The sequence below is a fragment of the Rhinolophus ferrumequinum genome, chromosome 19, assembly GCF_004115265.2.
Source record: "Rhinolophus ferrumequinum isolate MPI-CBG mRhiFer1 chromosome 19, mRhiFer1_v1.p, whole genome shotgun sequence".
Lineage (NCBI taxonomy): Eukaryota > Metazoa > Chordata > Mammalia > Chiroptera > Rhinolophidae > Rhinolophus > Rhinolophus ferrumequinum.
In genome coordinates, this window is record NC_046302.1 from 28,384,917 (window position 1) to 28,406,147 (window position 21,231).

Below are 21,231 nucleotides of genomic sequence, written 5' to 3' on the forward strand. Positions count from 1 at the left end.
TTTTGCTTATCCACGCTACAGAAGGAGCACAGCACTGAGGAAACCCTTCATACTAAGATCTAAAATTGCAAAGTATATTTTTCCCTGAATTTAACATTTAAATCAATCTATGTCACTTAGCCTATCCCGCTGACTCTCAGGAAAATAAGCCATTAAGAATACCAAAGTGAAGGAACAAGTCTGTAATTAAAATCTGGCATGGACAATCTATACACAGGTAATTTACGTTTAACTTTACTAGGATTTGAAGTATGACACTCTGATTTTTGGTATAGCAATCATTTGTAAATTAAGATGTCCAGCTTTTTAAAAAATACTTCTTCATACGATACAAGGAGATGTGATAGAAAAATAAGCAGAAAATTTTGAAAGTATTTCAAACTATTCTATATTAGTTATTAAATAAGGAAATATATATTCCCTTATATATGGGAAATATAAATTCCCATTTGCTCTCTCTTATGCTCTTTCTCTTTACACACACATGCACATGGACACACACAAATTTGATTCCTATTCATCTATTTTACAGCAGGAACTAACACCTTTGCCTGATTTATTTATCTGATTAGAGGTCATTTTTTCTGACTCTCTGAAAATCTATTTTACAATCATGCATTAGTAAAACAAAGTTTATGATGCATGCCCAGTCCTGATATTTTCTATTTTAACTCACAGAGAATTATAGTCCATTGGGACAAATGGGGTTGACCAGTACATTCGTTAACAAATAGGATTTGAGGAAAATGCTCCATTGATTTTCATAAAGGATTTCTATTAAAACTTTCCTCTCCTTATATAAAAATCTTCCACTGAAAGAAAGATAGACACATGGCGGAGTTGCAGGGATGCTCCATTGGCTTCCATAGTCATAATGAGCTCCATAACCTGCCTTTTCCCAAAAACTAATAAAGCACATGTGTAGGAAACCCCTTCTCAACAGATTTATGATTGACCATACACAATCGTATTACTTGTCCTAGCTCTACTTAACTCCAAATCAATTTGTCTTAGAATCATTATTAATCATATGACATTTATTTTACAGCTTTACTCTGAAAAACAAGTACCTGTAATGGTCACAAATATGTTTGCATTCATGTGCACCTGTGTGCATTGAATAACAGAAAGCCCCATTTTGTATCCTAGGAAAGATTTTTAGCAAGTATTTTATCACATTATTATTTGTGGTGGTATTATTGCATAGCGTTCAGAATGTCACTATATGTCATATAAATGGATAAATGGGTGTACTTTTCTTGGTGTTCAGAATTCATTTAATAGGCAGACCTGCGGAGGCTTCCCACCGTCCGCAGGTTTTTCACTTCCCCACCTCATGCTCACTTGGGCCCACAGACTATGGAGTCTTCTTAGGTACAGGAACGAAAGATCCTCTGAATGGACTCTTCAAGTCTCACACTGACTTCTGAAACAATATTTATCCTTCCATGGAAGTGAAGAGGGAAAATCATTCCTTTCTCCTTATCTAGAATTGTTCCTCCCAGACCTCTTTGAAATTAAGAGTCGCGGGCAACCTTCATTGCTGAGGTTCTCAGAACATTTTTTTTTTTGGGGGGGGGGGAGGGGAACAGGACTTTATTGGGGAACAGTGTGTACTTCCAGGACTTTTTTTTTTTCCAAGTCAAGTTGTTGTCTTTTCAATCTTAGTTGTGGAGGGTGCCATTCAGCTTCAAGTTGTTGTCCTTTCAGTCTTAGTTGTGGAGGGCACAGCTCATCTCCACATCCAGTTGTCGTTGCTAGTTGCAGGGGGCGCTGCCCACCATCCCTTGCGGGAGTTAAGGAATCCAACTGGCAACCTTGTGGTGGAGAGGACCGCTCCAACCAACTGAGCCATCCAGGAGCTCAGCAGCAGCTCAGCTCAAGGTGCAGTGTTCAATCTTAGTTGCAGGGGGCGCTGCCCACTATCCCTTGCGGGAGTCGAGGAATTGAACTGGCAACCTTGTGGTTGGGAGCCCACTGGCCCATGTGGGAATCGAACCAGCAGCCTCCAGAGTTAGGAGCATGGAGCTCTAACTGCCTGAGCCGCCTGGCCGGCCCACGCTCACAACATTTTTAAAAATGAAAAAAAATCCTTAAAAAATTATTAAATCATGATCATTAGAATAATTACATTTTCAGAATTAAAGCCATTTGATGAAATTCTATCTTTGGATCCTGCCGATATCCTTTGATAACCCCATCCAGAGATAACACTGAAAACCTACATGTGAAGCATTTTTTGAAGTTGGGTCCCAGGCTAAATGCCCCAACGGTCCCTGCCCTAATGAAAGGCCGTTTCCATGAATGTTTAAAATGCTAAATCAACTCTAAATAGATGTTCATAAATGGTGATAAAACTCAGGGACATGTTCTTCCAGGCTGTCTATTTATCAAAGTCCTAACCCCTTTCACGCAATCTGTAAAAGCAGTTGCATATAAAACCTAGTAATAAGGGACAGAAAAGGAAAAATATTTTGATTCAAATACTTGAAATACCATTCTACTAATGCTATAAATAATTATATAAAATGCTATAATAATTCATAAATGTCTATTTTTTAACCCACTTTTCAAATCTAATCACTTCTCTGTTTCTAGGAGAGAAATCAGACATTGAATATACAGTACAGAACATTTTCTAGAACATTGGGGAGGAGAATGTTTCATTTGAAAATGTATTCTTAGAAACACCTTTATTTGGGAAAGATAGAGAGTATTTCTCTAGAATTTGTTTAGGAACACAGAAATGTTGCATCTTGTTATTAATAAGAAGCAAAATATAACATGAATGGCTATTATTAGCCTTGCTCCCTCTGAACTAAACACTAAAGACAACTGCCATGTGACATTCCACATATGTTACTTACAACAGAAATAAGGACTGGAACGTAGCCATATGAACAATACAAACTACTAACCTTAACATTAATTTATCAGGTAAATAATTTCAAGTATCTCTTTATTAGAAATATTATTTTCTATAAGTCTAGACTTGTTTTCTTACGTGTATATAATGCTTTATACTTTTCATTGGGTTTTGCAATCATTGTTTTAGACAGTGGCTAAAACAGATTTTATGGTAATGCTTTGATAAATAGATTGACTAATACAAAGAGATGAAATGAATTGCCATGGTTAGACAGTAGAAGGCAAAGCAAAGAGCTGAAACTCAAACCTGGATCTCCAAAATCCTGATTTATTTCTATAAATTGAATGGATCATGGTGAGCTTATCCAATAGACAGATTAGACAAATGTTTAGGATCCACGGAAAGCAGGAACATCAAAATAGGTTTTTTTTTTTAAATTATGTATTTCAAAAAACATCAAAGTGTTATCACAGGATAAAGTCAGCACTTGTGAAACTTCCTTAAACTTGAGTTATGGCTGTAGATTTGTTGTTGAACTTAGAATTAGCTAGCATTGAGGGGTGGGGATGTTGTGGCACAACGCAATATTTTTATTACTTGTCACTTCTAAAGATCTTAATCTGTGTAGTGAATTTTGATATTGTTTTAAATGAAAATATTACATTCAAAGTCCACTAAGACAGGAATTCATCAGTAATGCAGAAAATAATAAATAACATATAACATAAATTACAAGTAGAATGATTCTCCCATCAAAAAAAAAAAAATACAGCACTACTTCTACATAAAAACAATTGCACTACAGCATCTTTAGATGTACTAAACAATAAAATTGGCCTCTGGAGCAAAGATGGTATGACATTAGTAATCTAATGATAAACTAATCTATGTGAAGAAGGCCTAATAAAAGTCCCATAAGGGGCACTACTATTGATATTCTACTTATGGGGAAACACACACACACACACACACACATTTCTGAAAAGTTTACTGACAAGTACTATAACAGAAAGGATGATGAGCATTTTACCTTGCCAACGTTCCTGACTTTCTGAAGAAAGAAGAAACAGACTTTATTTAAAACCCTACAACTATAAAGTCAAATTCTGGCAGTTCTCCAGTGCCACTTACCTTCCCCTCAACACAGCTCAGTTAATGTAAAAATGTCAGTTATCCAAAAGAAATGAAATAAAAAAAAATCCATCCTAGTTAAATAATTTACAAATCTCATCTTATAATTTCGATAACATATAATTCCTAAAATTTTCTTACATTTAATTTTGAAGAGCAGAGTTTTATCTTTAGAAATAAATTTTTCTTACTGGGATCGGAATATATGAATATAAAGTTAAAAACATTAAAGAAGTTAATTAATCAAAACAATGTAATAAATCATTGCCTTGCTATAATTTTTCAGACTGTGTCTCACAATTACATGATGGAAGTTTATCTTATTAACTCAAGCCATAAAATTTTATAAATTGGGAGCAAAATTGATAACGGAATTTTAACACAGGATTATTTGCCTTATGTCTCTCTTCTTCAGTCCCAAGCATCCTTCCTCTCTAATTTTAACTGTTTCATTTCTGAATATTTCCAACAGAAAGGCCCTTTAAATTTATTCAGTTTGTACATAAACCTGCAATTCCCTAGTTCCTGAAATGGTAGAGACTTGACAATTGTCAAAATTAAGATTCTCATTCATTATATGATAACTATTAATTGCTTTGGCTGTTTTACAAAAGAGGAAATATTTCCTAAATGTCTGTCATGTGAGAGACTCTGCTTGCTGCACCATTTGTCGTGTGAGGCAGCCTGCAGGGTCTCTGGTCCCGCTCCCCACATAAGAACGCAGGACATGGTGAGGCCAAAAAGGAACACTCACAAAGCCATAAATAGGGAAGTCATACCACTATAGTCTCACTAGTCTCACTGGAGGCACTATAGTCTCACTGAAGGCTAGATCCACACGACCTGCAACCTGCTGTCCGCTTCTCTGCCTGCCAACCAACTGACTGACCAACCAAAGCATCCATGGCAGTTATATCAGTGGCTAATTGGCTAACTGGTAACAGCTGATGGTCAATTAGCCACAGCTGAGGGCCATCTACTACCCGAGTCAGCACCTTTCCACGTGAGGCCGAGAGCCTGGAAACTGCTCTCTGGGACTCTGTCCCCACAATGTCACATGTATGTTTACATTTTCCATTGATTGAGTTCTTAATAAGTGGATTAGGCTAAGTAAGAATTTTACATGGATTTTATCATTTAATCCTCACAACAATCCCAGGAATAGACGATTATCATCACTATTATCATCTCTGTTTAACATATGAGGAAACTAAGCTTGAGAGAGGTTGTGTAATTTGTTAAACAAGTAAGAGAGAGAAGACTAATGTGATAATCTGGAATCAGAGCCTCTCCCTTTAATCACTATATTTTATAGCTTGGTTATCAGTATTACAAAAGAAATTGAGAGAGAGAGACTGTCTCATCCATGAAGAGTTGCAATATTAACCTCACAGCATAGGTTAATTATGCTAAAATGTTTATAATGTTCCCTGGTGTGAAGTTCTTTATAAAATGCTCTAACCTGTTTGAGGTGACCTTTCTGAATACAAGAGGCTGCCAAGTGCTCTGTACCTTGTCTCAGGTTACAAAGTTCAACAGGAAACACATCAGACTATGCAGTAACAATACAGAGCTCCACCTGGAGGAAATTAACAGGCCATCTGTTCTGTTCCAGCAGAACTGATAGCTAAAGTGATGACTTTGTAATATTGTAATAGCCAAGACTAAATGCACAGGACTTAGGCTTTTAATAGAAGGTACAAGAAGGAGTGTAAGTATCCTATTTCTAAAGGAATAAGACTTCTAGTTAAAAGGAATTCACCAGTAGAGAAGTCATTCTTGGTTTAAGATTTGAACCTAATGCATGAGCTGAAGTAGAGACATCACATGACACTAGTGAATCATGAGCATAAGCAATCACTTTTTAAAGCAAAAAAAAAAAGCTAAATTCAAAAGACTTATCAACCCAAAATCACACCATTCTGTCCTGTTTATAAGGATCTAGCAAAACAAACAAAACAAAAAAACCCCAGAATTAATGTTGTTAAACATCAGTAATTAGAAAAAATAGTAGGCAAGTGTTGAAGTTTTTAATAAATTACATTACTCCACAGAGTGATGCCCTGGCATAGTTATTCCATATCTAATGCCGAGGTTTAGTGTAAAATAAAATTGGACTAATCACAATATTTTGTAAAATTACTTTCTCCACCTTTGCTTCATAAAATGAATTTAGAGAATAGCAATTATATCTTTATTTTACTGGAATAATAACATTAAAACCATGGTTTTTTTGTTTTTGTTTTTTTGCCAAATATGCAGTACATTCATGGAAGACTTTGCCCCTTAAGAGCGAAACTTGATATTTCCTCTAATGAACACTCTTGGGATTATGAATAAAGAAAAAAACTCACAATATTCTCCTACTGAAATTTGTTTATCTTACCATATTTAATATTACATATTGAATATTTAATATTGTGATATGGTATCACAAACCACCTGCAATATACATAATTAAATAATGAAACTATGGAAAATTTATTTTTAAAAGCTAATAAAATTAAATATACTTGAAAAAAGTCTATAAACCCAAATGCTATAAACACCCTAAATATCCTTATTCATAAAGACAGAGCACAACATGGTCCAGAGAGACCCTTGTCTGAGGAAGGAAAGTCTTGCTTCTGGGCAGCATCTCCAACTTAACAAAGACCACTCTGCTTTTATCTGGTTTACACATTGTATTTCTTTAAATATGTTTGTAAGGAGGGCATTAGGACACACACACACACACACACACACACACACACACACGTATATATGGATATACAGATATCTAGATACATATTGCTTGGCTTGCAAATGCTATAACATTAGGCCCAGGCATTTTTCTAGATGTGTTACAAAATTTAAATATCCAGCCAATGGTTTGGTTTTATATTGGTTCTCTTTCACCCATTTCATGCATGATTAAAGATGAGTAGTAAACATCACTGTACTTCTACAGAGGAAATTATTAATTTGTGGATGTGCGTATGGAAACTGTCTTATAAAGATGAAGACATTTTTCAACTAAACTTTTATTTATTCAACAAATACCTATTGAATGCATAGACACTATAATTCTCTCTGAATACTGCTACATACGGTTCTATACCACTAATGTGCCTGGGTACATCAAATTATTGGAATCACCTATTGGTCATTGGTTAATTTTGAAGTGATTCTGAAAAATACTTTTATCCAGACAACATAAATACACGAGTGCATACTCTTAGTTAAATTTCATTTATATAATAATCAATTAGAGAGGAAGCCAGAAGTTTGGCCTGTCTAATCGAATCTGTATTCACTCTGGACCACAACAATTTTTGCTTCAGAGCCAACCCTAGCTACAACTGCAGAAAGACTTTGTGCTATGTTGTTATCTGTCTACCTCTAAACATCTGCTAAATAAGCAACGGAATTCTTGTACCTTAAAAATGTCTCTAGTACCAAAATCAAGATGCTGCTGGATTTGCACTTTAACCCCAAATTCACCACTGCTCCCCTTGTGGAGGATTCTCATTTTTTGTTTGGTTCCTATCAACCCTGTAGCATTACTTGCTTTGCTATGACTCTGGTAATGTTATCATTTACTCCAGTATCAGTTCCTATCACTGTCTACTATTTCTTTCTCTTCTTTCTTCTCTGATCATTTCCTACATTCAACCTTCATACCCATTAATCAACTTCCCTTGCCTTTTTCATTTAGTTAGTTAACAGAGAGGGGTGGTCTGGCCCAGTCAGAAATATCTCCAGTTGATTTTTAAATAGGATTAAGCTAGATAAAATACAGCACAGCCACTTAAATTTTAATTCCAGATAAACATACAATATTGGGACAAACATACTAAAATTTACTGTCTATCTAAAATTCAAATATCATTGGGCATCCTATATACATCCTAACCACCTTATAGGATACATTTATCTAAGATGAATGAAAATATGGGTTAGAGCCTAAATATAATTTTAAATTTGGAACAAATTGGTATGTCAGGAAAATCTGAGCATATACTAAGAGCAGAAGTGAGACGCAGAGTAGGTGGAAGTGATTCTTGGGCGTCTGCTGGCAATTTGAAATCACAGTGCCCATTGAAAGCAATGTTTTTCAATTTTTTAAACCAACAGCACAGGTATGGATATATTTTATACCATAAGCGAGTACATATTCATATTTATGTAATAAAATGGATCATTTCTATTCTCTTCTTTTTCACTTTTTAAAAGTGATCACAGGCCACTAAATTGCCTTGACAGCTCACTAATGGTTGTGATATGCAATGCAAAAATCACTGGCCAAAAGAAGAGGTATGCAGTCTTGTCAATACAAAGGTATTTGTTGCGGTGTTGAGAGAATATGGTGGTTATGTGGTCAAGTTTAAAATAAAGGCTGGCAAATCCAAAGGAGATCTAAAATAGGCAGGACTATTTCTAGACAGTTCAGATCATATTTTAGACAGCCAAAAGTCATTTGGAAATTTGAGGCGAATGCATCAAGTGCAGGGTGAGAGAAATGAACAGTGAATGTGGTGCAGCAGCATAGGTCAGTATCCTCCAGGGATGGAGAAATGGTACATGAGGGAGGCAAAAGGCAAAAACACTCAGCTTGAGCAAAGGCACAGAAATCCACTACAGGACAAAAAGAAATGAGAGGAGGAAAACAGAGTTATCGGCATTTCAGGGCAAAATCAGATGACTTTGTCACATCACTATGCATTAGTAGATCAAGGTATAGGCAAACAAACAATTTAATGTGATTTAAGTTCATTACAATTAATCGATTTTTATTGGAAATCATTTGTTTCATTGATTATACTTCAAATTTAGCTGTACTGCTCTGTAAAAAAGAATTTTATTTTCATTTGTTTTGTCTTTAGTATAATGATGAATATCTTTAATTTGGAGTTGTTATTTTGCAATAATTAAAAGTCACCAATTGAGCAAATGCGACGGACAGACAATATCAAAAAGAGACATAGTCAAACAAACTGGAGGTATCTCTAAATTTGTGTGTGCTATTTCTGTGTTGCTTCTTATGTTAGAATATTTAGCTGTTAAGGAACAGACTGTCATAACGAAAGATTCTTACATTAGATGAAAAAAAAATGAGCAGATGGACACTGAAAAACTTTTTCTTCCTACATGTTTCCTAATAGTAAAATAAAGAGAATCTCTAAATATTAAATAAAATGACTCAGCAAATCAAGTGTTTATACAATTACAGCATGAAAACTACAGGAAGATATGCAGCCACACATGAGAAGTATGGGACATTTACTTCCCCTCTCAATTTCTCTTGAAAAGTGTGTATAATATGATATGTTAGTGTTTTTACTGAGTTTTAGGGGAGAACAAGTAGAATTTAGCCTTCCTGGTCTCAAATGCACTGGCCCGCACAAGCTCTCCCTGGTTCCTGTTACAATTCCCTCCGTTCAAGTTTCCCTGCTAGTCTATGGGAAGCAGCATTTCTTTTGAAACAGGTAGCCAAGAAAATTGTTGCTGCAGTCACTCAAAGCAGACAAGAATTAGCCATCTTAGAAGAAAGAGAAGAAAATGGAGAAGGCTAGACTTCATTCTACTAGAGTCTCATAAGTTGTACTACCCTCATATATTTATGCAGGCAAAGTACAGGATCTGTGAGATGACAATAATGTGCCATGAATGCAGAATTCAATGGCCTCTTGAATTGCTCGACAACTGGCAAATAATGAAAACATTTTTGTGATATACCAATTAGAGAAATAGCCACATGGTTTCCTTTAGAAAATGGCATTCAGCTTGGGGTGTTTACTGCGCTGTAGAGGTGCTTTTGAAAATTGGGAGTAAGGATGCATTTTGATTATCACAATAACTGGGGCTTGTGTTACTGGAACTTAACACTCAGGCATTAAGAATAAGAAAATGGCTTGGAGTACTTGGGACAATGACAACTGTCTGCCCAAAAAGCTTACAGTGCCCTATTGAGAAACATGGCTTTACACTATACAAATAATTATACAATTAATGGATGCGTATAACAAAAGATACCATGTTTGCATGTTCTCTACTGAAGAGAAAAAATACATCAAGATAGACATTTCTTGGTCCAAATTTCAAATCCTCAGAAGCAGCAGCTAGGTCACCACAACAGTTTCTTTCAGGATTCACCTCCTTTCCGATTAGTACGTAAGGTCAAGGGGCAGAGCCATGCTCAAATATGGTCATGCTATATAAGTTGACTGGGAGAGGACATTCCCAGAAAAACGAGAGTGGAGGGGAAGATGAAGAGTAGAGCAGATAAACAGATAAAGAATAGGTAAAGGTTGGTTTGTTTTTATTTATCACAAAATGACTAAAACTGCAACTGATAAGGCTAGAGAATAATAATATCACATCTCGGAAACTCATGAATGAAAACATGATTGGGTGGTATCCATAGGTCACTGAGGGGCACAAGTGATACAAAGAAAGAAATAGACCTTTCAATATCTATAACAGTTAATAGAAAAAAAAGTTGTTCACAGCATCTGTCACCAAACAAACAACTTCATATGTTTTTAAAAAATCATGTTTCTATTCACTTCAATATGATAATGTTTGAAGCAATTATTATGTTAAAACCTTTACATATATTATTTCTGAGCTCCAAAAAACCCTATAAATAATACATGCCAAAATCACACATATATAACTTTCCTCATCAGGATTTACACCCAAGTCTATCTGGAGCCGGCACCATTTTCACAACAGTCACACTCACATCCTATTTATTCTTCCTATTATATTCTATCCTAATTAAATACATATATATGTATTTACACAGGTGCTCACATGCATATACTTTAGGAAATTCAAAAGATTTTATTTCTTGCACCATCACAGTACTCAGGAATACCTGAATCTCTGGATCTGTGTGATACTAGGCATTAAACGTTTAGTTTTAAAAGCTGCATTGGCTCATTTTCACCACAAGGGTGCACTGAAGTAGCAACTTACTAGGCTGGACATAAAGAGTTAATGAGGTTTCTCCAAAAGGTTAATCCCCTTTTCTAGAATATATCTATTTACTGGGACATTATTGTTTAATATGGAAATTATTAATGATAGGGTTTGTGACATTAGTTGATGATGAACTGGTCTGGGTGAGCTCATGTCTTTTGATGGTCTCCACTACCAAAAAGACAGCTTCTGAATATAAAGCATTGCACTACGATTCTGTCCACCTGTGATAATTCTAACTACACCTACACCTGACAAGAAATAAATCAATTCTGACGAATAGCAGTACACTGTTTTAAAAGTATTATTTAATATTCTAATTGCCATGCCACCGATTTTTTTCATTCTGAGATGTTTTACAGATGTGACTTATTAGTCTGAATACTAGTTTTAGTTTTCAAAAACAATGGGAATGTTCTAACATAAAAGTGGATTTAATATTATGTGTATTGTGTTTAAATGTAATAGCTGTCTTCAATATTTAGAAATCACCTGTGTGAAACCTGATTTATTGTATAACAGTATCACTGAGTTCAATATTAAAGAATGTCTATAAAAATTAAATTTTTGGAATAATTTTAAGTTTTTAACTCTATTTTGATATACAGAACAGTTTATAAACAGAATTGTTTATAAAATGAAATAAACAATTTTAGAAAAACAGTGCCCTATATTTGTTTATTTGCTATATTATTTTGCTTTTTCTTTATATTAAGTCAAAGATGGTTTACAGACATAAAATTAATTGGTGTTATTCCTTCAGAATTTGAAGAAAACTGTAATATAGCTCTCTCATTTTATATGTGGGAAAACTGTAGCCTAAGCCAAAAAGAGGTTAAATTAATTGTTTGGAACGCCTGGATTTTTATTAGTGCTATTTTTTCACACCACAATGGCTACAAATTTTGCTCATTAGTCTCATTATGAGTTGACAAGAATTCTGGGAATTTTTATGTAACCAGCTAGCAGAAACTGGTGCAAGTTAAAATACACAATTGAGGAGTAGAGATGCTGAACCAATAGTTTTTTGTTTGTTTGTTTGTTTTTTAAAAAAAGGACCAAATGATGCCAACTGAAGTTTTAAGGTTAATTGTTCTAGATCTGGTAGAATAAAGATTTTCCTTTAAACAGTAGGAATGTAGCTATTCTGCATGATATGTTATTTTTCTACAGTATATCCCTGGAAATAAATATTCTTTAAAGAGAGCCAGTTTTTTTTTTTTTTTCTAGAAAATTAATTTAATAAAATTAACCTTTGGGAAAAGCAAACAAATAATTGAAATTCTCATAAACTTCATCTAGAGGGAGAGCTCCTAAACACAAGAACTCTGGCCTTCTTTCATATTTTCCATCAGCCCAGTCAAACCCTGGGTAAAAGTTACACTGTATACTTCCAGGATTAGTGACATCTACAGGATGTACACAAAAAGGCCTAAATTATTGCTATTCCTATCTCCCAACACAGAGGCAAGGGGCGGGCAGAGGAAATTATATCCATAGTATCATTAAGGCAGTAATAGAGCTGTGTTGATTGTCCTGCTTGTCCTTCTACCTGGAACATGCATAGTGATTGGATAAAGAAAGAGAAATAACATTATTCAAAAGTTTGCTGTATGTCAAGCACTTTACGCATCTTAACTCATTTATTTTACCACACATGGGTATCATGATCTAGCTCTAAACAGAAAGAGAAAAAAATAGTTAATAATTTGCCAAAAGTGACACAGATAGGAAGTTCTAGATTTGAAATCTGAAACTGAGTTTGTCTGGCTTCTAGCCTATTTTCTTCTAGCTGTAGCATATGCTCTCCACTCTGAATTAAATGAATGTAATTATTGGCAGCTATGTATGAAATACACGTAAGTTTACTGTATCACAGCACAAGTTGTGTGTGTGTGTGTGTGTGTGTGTGTGTGTGTACACATATATATATATATATATATGCAGACTGTTCTCTATTAAAAACACTAACTTTCCCCCTTAGTTCCTGGATTTCCACCGTTACACTAATTTTACATGTAGCAAGAAAGAGCCTTGAAACATAATCCTTTAATGAGACCGTAATTTAAGAAAGGATTCTGAAAAGGCAGCTGTGCTTAGCCTGTGTTAGAACAGAAGTGATACAAGACAACCAGAGAAGAGTCATGCATTCCCTGAAAGTGAAGTTCAGGCAGAAGTTGAGAAGACTTAAGGAATGGGAGAACAAACAATATTCCACATTAGTTTTTTATAATGTTGTATCATTAATTTTGAAGTGACTCTCCAAATTGCTAAGTACCTGTACTTAATTTTCAGTACAAAGATATATTTTAAGTTCAAATGTAAGTGATAATTGAATGATCCACACCTCTTCTCCACTTTGTTAATGTAAATAATCAAGAGCTTACCATAGTCAAACATATTGAAGGAAACACATTTAATGCACCAATAACAGTTAATACGGAGACAAGGACAAGTGCAGAAAAATGTGAAGACCTAAAAGACATTAGAATTCAACAATGACTAAAAATAATAATTATGATAGCCTTCACATATTCCTAAAATGTGTCATTTTATGTGGATTTTTTCAAAGAACTCATGAGTAATAATAGGACATATACCCTCCAATTCTATCTACAGTCAGATCAGTTTGCAATAATATTTAAGTTGTATAATGCCTAGATATTTCAAGGAATGATATACTGCAGATAGGTAAAAACAAATAGCATTCAAAAGTTAATCCAATATTAAAGGACCACCATTTCCTGCAGAGTGAAAACATAGAAAGATTTGCAAAAAAAGGCAAAGTAAATAAAATGATCACTAAATTTATTGATAATATTATTAAGACAATATGACACGCTTTCATGATTAGTTATATAAGTATGGTTTCTTGGCCATGTAGGAAAAGGAAGAAAAAGAAGGTCAATAAACATAATCATGCATGCTCTATGAGCTAATGTGTTAGAAGTAGAAAAAAATCTTAAACTTAATGGTATCATTAAAATTTCAATAGGTATCTAGCTAATTCTACCAGTGACTAGCCAATTCCTGCATTAGTATTAAGAACTAAACTCTGACCCAACAGTCTAGGTCACTCATAGCACAAAACGATTCCATTTCAAATTGCATTTAGTTTTATGCCCCATTAATTGAACATTTATATTAATTTTTAACATCAGACTTAAGTTCATTATAGAGTCAAGTGCACAGTTTTGCTGGTATTGCAGCAGTTCTTTTTTTTTTCTATAATGAGTTACTACTCCATAAAAATCGAAATGTTTCCTAACTAGGATTCAATTTAGAGGTACCCGAAGGCAAAAGGTTAGGCCAAAAAGAACCTTTATGGTATCAGGAAAAGGTGAAAACACTTAAGATGTGAACATAAAAAAAAAAACTTGGGAAACAAAAGGATCTTCAAATAGGATGTTCTCAAGAGGGAATGGATGATGTTTCAGATGCTGCTTATACTTTCAAGGTTGATATCCCTACCCCCAAATGCATAAAATGTCCTCATAATGTTAATGCAAAATGATATATGTTGGAGACATGTTTGCCAATTTATTGAAAGTGTTTAGTATGCAAATGGCAATGGATCAGATTCTCTACGTTTCATTTAAGAAAACAAAGGCTAAGAGATTTGGGTCTATGTCACTGACTCATGTTGTCACTTTAAAGGTGCATTTGAAAGATTAAATCATTTTAAATTGCTTTTGGCACCTAATCAGATTTGGCTGCCACACTACTACTAATAATGAAGCCATTTGGTTTTTGTTTGTTTTTCATTTAATACAATTAAACATATGTATTTCTACCTTACTAAGTCCTATCAACATCAGGTAGCTATTTCATGAAAATAAATTATCATAAGAGTACAGTGTTAGTGATATTAGTAGATCAATACACAATGTTTTCCTATTATCATCCAGAGATAAAACCCTGGCTTAGGAGACAGGTGAAATGAGTATGTTCAGTAATATTAGTCTACATAAAATATCCTAAAGAAGGTAGGTCATTGTCATTAGTCATGATAAGAATGTCTCCTGAGATATGTAAGTCAAAAGAAAGTTTATGTGGCAGAATTATGTAAGGAAACTTACAATAGTGCCTGCCCACAAACCATGCAATTTGGAAACAGCCAAGAAACAAAACCATAGAGAAGGAGAGATAAATACAACATGTATTAGGGGTTATTATGCAACTACAAAGATTCAATGTGACCCTGGAAATATAGCAAAAAATAGTTATGGAAAAGAAGCTATTTCTTATGCTCAGTAGCTAATTTTCAAACATATGTACCTGTATTTGAAACTTTGAGCATTTCACACATTTTTCTGTATCTGAAAAAAAAATGGATCCAGACTGATATTGTGTATCAATATAGCTGAAAACAGTTAATATAAAGGCAGCCAAAAGCAAAGTTAAATAAGATTTCTAAAAAAGGATATTATTCTGATTGCTCATAAAGTACTTCTGATGTACACTTTGCTCATATTGGAAAAGAATAATTTACTGTTCCATTTTCCTAGAAAGGATGAAATATCTATATTAAGATAATTTCATAAACTTTTAATTAAAGAAAAAGCTAGATTAAAGTGTCTACATCAAGCTGTAAGTGTAATTAGACACTTGAGAACTAATACATAACTCCATTTTGACTATATATATATAAATATTTCAATATTTAAAAGTTAATTAAATCTTCTTTTCACATAATTTATGATAAAAAATATTATATATATTCATTTAAAAATGTTCAAGGGCATTAAATCTATGAAAATAACACATATCTTTTAATAATCTATTCTGGAAAACTAGGAAATGTATACCCTTAGAGAAAGATGTATTTAATATAAGGAGACATAAAAAAAGTACATAAAATTTTCTCATTCATGTGATTCAAAGTATTAAATAGGAAATACCTATACACAGTAATATGATTTAAAGGTGAAGGAATGTTAAGACTATAGTGGTAGTACAAAACTTTCATATGTTCCAGTCCATAATTCATATATTGTGATACAGTGAATAAATAACACAAATATATCTTCCCATTTGTGGGCGTTTGACTGGGACTACCACATTTTATGTATATTTAAAGAAAACAATATAAGAATACCAGAGACAGGTTTAAATTATATACAATAGACTTGGTCAACATATATCAAAATATAATCAATAAAAATTATTAATAAATTATAGTTTAAATGTTGGGTGTGACCATATGGTCCAATTTATGTTGAAGATAAAATATTTATAATTATTTAACCTTTTTTTAACAAGCCTTAATAATACCAAATTTCAAAATGCATGCCTTTTTTTTCTTTTCTTTGTCATGTTTTTTTTTCAACTTACTGCTTTGTAAGTTCTCTTTTGTCCAGCATGTTTCCGAATTTGTTCTCCATTTGGCCCTGTTTCCACATGCATCGAATAGATAATGTCAAAGAAATCTTCAACCACAGCTACCCGCCGTAAGGACAGCTTCTCATCTACCCCTATCCCATCCTGGAAAAAAACAAAAAAAGCACAAGATTTATTTTTTAAAATGTGCATTTAACACAAAGTTAACACATAAAGTTGATTAAATAAAAACATTTTCGTAAACTGAACCAAATCATCTAGATAGGAAATTTCGAAAGATCATGAATAAATCTCTCATCATTTTATACATATATAACTTTAAGAAACATGAAAAAAGATATCTAGCATAATTAATCATGCTTATTCACAAATACCATCTTTTTTAAGGTCTTATAATGACTTCTTTGTAGCCATCAGTATAACTTTCTGAAATTATTCTAAAATATATTTAAGGCCCAGTAATAGTCTTATAATAATTTCATTTTAGATATTGATTCATTCATCCAATCGATATTTATTGAGTTGCTGAGAACAGGGAGTTGTTATTAGAGAAATAAAAATTGAATGTCTATCCTTAAACGTTATATAATCTAGGGGATAAAATGTATCTATCATGCTATCAGTATTAGACTAAGGGACAGCATGTGTTAAAGGTGAAAAATGTGAATTCTAGAGCGTATCTAGGTGTGAACTTTGAATCTTCCACTTGGAAGTTGTATATTTTGTGAAAATCACTTAAATCTCTCTAAATTTCAATTTTCTGAATTGGAAAACAGAGATAATAGAGCCTACTTAACAGAATTGTAAGAATTAAATGAAATAATATATGTAAAAGATGCAACCCAATATTTGGCATATAGTTAACACTTAACAAATGGTGGCTCTTGTCACTTTGATGGTCATGGTAAAAACATAAGCAAAATACGAGTTTAGAGAATAAAGATATCACCTCTTGCTGAAACAGCTTCTTTGAAGAAATAGAATTTGACATGGGTGGTAGCTCAAGCAGGGCAAAAGCCATGGCAGTGGGAAGTGTAGCAAAGAGCCAAAAGTTCCCATAGATGATAGAAAAGAATAAGAAATAAATTTGGAATGAGAATGAAATGTAATGTTACATGGCTACAACATGAGGTTCCTGCTTGCAAACACACGTACACACAGTGTTCTTCTTTTGACCCTAAGCCATAACCTGAAGTAACATGACATGGCCATTAATGCTAGCACACAGCACAAAGGGGTGATTAATTTCAGCAAAATTATTACGCAGTCAATGAGTCGAATGGCAAGAGCCTCTTTGAACAGTAGTCCCAGCAGACAACTCACTGAAAACCTGAAAAGAAGTTGCATGGTGCATTTAGTTAATTTTTTTTACCTGATTTACAATAGGCCTCAGGAGTAGCAGAGCCTAAAGCTGCCCACTCAAATAACTACATTTATAAGAAGTTGTATACAAGGCCAAATAGCCAGGCATTTCATTTTTGTTAAATGTGAAGTGCTCTCTCACAAATTATCTATGATGCATGTGGATCCGCATTAGGTTTCAGACCTTTCTCACTTCTCTCCTTTACCATCTCCTTTATCATTCTTCTAAACTGGGTTGCATGGATAATCTCTCATTGTCCTGTGATGCCAGACCATTATGTAGTCAGTACAAAGCAGCTACATGAGACACGGCAGTAAACAGCCTGGAAAGTTGTTATAGCTTAGAGGACAGTGCTTGGAAAGCGCCATTTCAGATTCTCCCCACCCACCACCACCATCACCACGGCCTAGTCCTTACTCCTCAGTGAACTCTACATTTCCTAGGCTGGAAATCCAATTTCTAACTCTACCCAGCAGCAAAACCACCCACAAAAATTTGTCTTCTTTTCTCCTAGTCATAAATTTTTTAGTTTCCTCTCAGTCCCTTTGCTGGTCAAGCAGAAATATAGTAATTTTGTATAGTTAGTACATACACTATGAGTGATGTGGTAATCACAGCCTACTTAGTCATTCCTTCACCAGATATCCCACAAAGACCAAATATCTCCAACCCTCTGCTAAGTGTTGAAGTTATCGAGGTGTATGAGACATATAATCCAGGTCTTTGTGGAGTTCACTGTCTAGTATAAAAAAATATAGAATAAATTATTGCCAGTGATGTATATTAATTCCCTGAGGCTTCTGTAAAAAATTACCCCAAAATGGGTGGCTTAAAAAAGGGAAATTTATTCTGTCATAGTTCTGTAGTCTAGAAGTCCAAAATTAAGATGTCTGCAGAACTGCACTCCCTTTGGAAGCTCCAGGGAAGAATCCATTTTTTGCCTCTTCCAGCTTCTCTTAGTTGCCAGCATTCTATGGTTCAAGGCTGTATCATAATGCCTCCTCCTCTTTGAGGAATCTCTTCTCTGTGTAAGAACCTATCTCACATGATGGCATTTAAGGCTCAACTAGATTATGCAGGGTAATCTCATCTCAAAATTCTCAACTTCATTATATCTACAAGGACCCTTTTTTCCAAACAAGGTAAGAACACCACCAAAAAAAACAAAACAAAACAAAACAAAACAGAAAAGAGCATGGATAGCAATATTAGTATGAGAGAACATAGACTTCAAACAAAAAACACTAGACATCACATGCAAAAGAATGAAACTGGACTATACTGTTATACATAAAAATTAAACCAAAATGAATTAAAGACCTGAATGTAAGACCTGACATTATAAAACTCCTAGAAGAAAACAAAGCAGGTAAGCTCCTCGGCATCAGTCTTAGTGATGTTTTTATGGATCTGACTCCAAAGGCAACAAAAGCAAAAAATGAACTAACGGGACTATATCAAACTAAAAAGCTTCTGCACAGCTAAGAAAACCATCAAAAAACTGAAAGGCAACCTAGGAAATAGAAGAAAATATTTGCAAATTCATATATCTAATAAGCAGATAATATCCAAAATACATAGAGAACTAATGCAACTCAATAACAACAACAAAAAACAAAAAACAAAAAAAGAAAGAAAAGAAAAATCGGATTAAAAAATGGGCAGAGGACCAGAATAGACATTTCTCCAAGGAGGACCAATAGAATATACAAAGATGCTCAACATCACTAATTGTCAGAGAAATAGAAATTACAACAACAAGATAACACCTCACACCTGTCAGAATCGCTATTATCAAAAAGACAAAAAAATAGCAAGTGCTGGTAAGGATGTGGACAAAAGGAAACCCTTGTGTACTGTTGGTGGAAATGTAAATTAGTGCAGCCACTATGGAAAAAAGTATGGAGATTCCTCAAAACATTAAAAATAGAACTATCATATGACCCAGGAATTTCATTTTTCCATTTCTGTTATCTGAAGAAAACAAAACACTAATTAAAAAAATATATGTACCTCATGCTCATTGCAGCATTATTTACAATAGTCAACACATGTCCATCAATGGATGAATGGATAAAGATGTGGTACAGATGTACAATGGAATGTTACTCAGCTATAAACAAGAATGAAATCTTGCCATTTGTAACAACGTGGATGGCCTTTAAGAGCATTATGCCAAGTGAAATAAGTCAGAAAGAGAAAGACAAATACCATATGATTTCACTTATATGTGGAATCTAAAACACCACACAAAGGAACGAATAAAACACACAAAACCAACCTCATAGATACAAAGAATATTTTGGTTGTTGCCAGAGTGGAGGGGAGTTGGGAGTTTGTGAAATGGGTGATAGGGATGAAGAGGTACAAACTTCCAGTTATCAAATAAATAAGTCATGGGGATGTAATGTACATCACGGGAACTATAGTCAATAATATTGTATTGCATATTAGCAAGTTGCTAAGAAAGTAAATTTTAAAAGTTTTCATCTCAAGGGAAAAAATTGTAACTTTGTATGGTGACAGTACATAGACTGAGTATAGTGATCATTTTGCAATGTATGCAAACATCGAGTTATTATGTTGTACACCCAAAATTAATATGTTATGTCAACTGTACTTCAATAAAATAAAGTTTAAAAATACAATGGGTGAAGATTTTAGTCTGGACAGAATCCTGTGTTGGAATATCTATGGCTTAGTTGAATGTAAAAATCAGGATCTAACTTGAAGTTTAAAATGAAAGCCAGGAAGGATGCCACAAATGGACCAGATATGTTGAGGAATATTTTGGGAAGTTATAAAGTTGATAAAATTGACTAAATTAGAGTTAATAGAACCATACAATAAATTGCATATATTTAAAATGTTAAAACACACACACAAATGTTACTAATGATAAAGAGGAACATTTCATAATAAAAGGGTTGATTCCCTACAAGGCATAATAATTATAAACATACGTGCACCAAACAACAGAACTCCAAGTGACCAATAGACATATGAAAAGATGCTCAACATCACTAATCATCAGGGAAATACAAATTATAACCACAATGAGATAACACCTCCCATCTGCCAGCATGGCTATTACTGTGTTTCCCTGAAAATAAGACCAGGTCTTATATTAATTTTTGCTCCAAAAGACGCATTAGGGCTTATGTTTAGGGGATGTCATCCTAAAAAATCATGCTAGTACTTATTTTCTGGTTAGGTCTCATTTTAGGGGAAATACGGTATCAAAAAGACAAGAAATAACAAGCATTGGCAAGGGTGTGGAAAAAAGAGAACCCTCATGCACTGTTGGTGGGAATATAAATTAATGTGGCCATTATTTTACACACACACACACACACACACACACACACATTGGTGAAGCAAAAACTGACAGAATTAACAGGAGAAATAAACAATTCAAGAACAATAGTTGGAAATTTCAAAATTCCGCTTTCAAAAATAGAACAGGAAGACAGAAATAAACAAGGAAATAGAGGACATGAACAACACTATGGAAAGTAAACCTAGTAGACATACAGAGAGCACTCCACACGACAGTAACAGA

At 34.0% G+C, this 21,231-nt stretch overlaps 1 protein-coding gene across 6 annotated transcripts in view; it reads right to left on the reverse strand.

The window, feature by feature from the left end:
• NOL4 (nucleolar protein 4) overlaps positions 1-21,231 on the reverse strand; it is a 304,984-nt gene that overhangs the window by 206,396 nt on the left and 77,357 nt on the right. For 5 of the 6 annotated variants that reach the window (XM_033087854.1, XM_033087852.1, XM_033087857.1 and 2 more), the window contains exon 2: positions 16,301-16,450. In XM_033087854.1, coding sequence (XP_032943745.1) covers positions 16,301-16,450 — 150 coding nt within the window. Of the gene's footprint in view, positions 1-15,244; positions 15,286-16,300; positions 16,451-21,231 lie in introns of those variants that run through there. The other variant, XM_033087858.1, reaches the window with a different exon arrangement.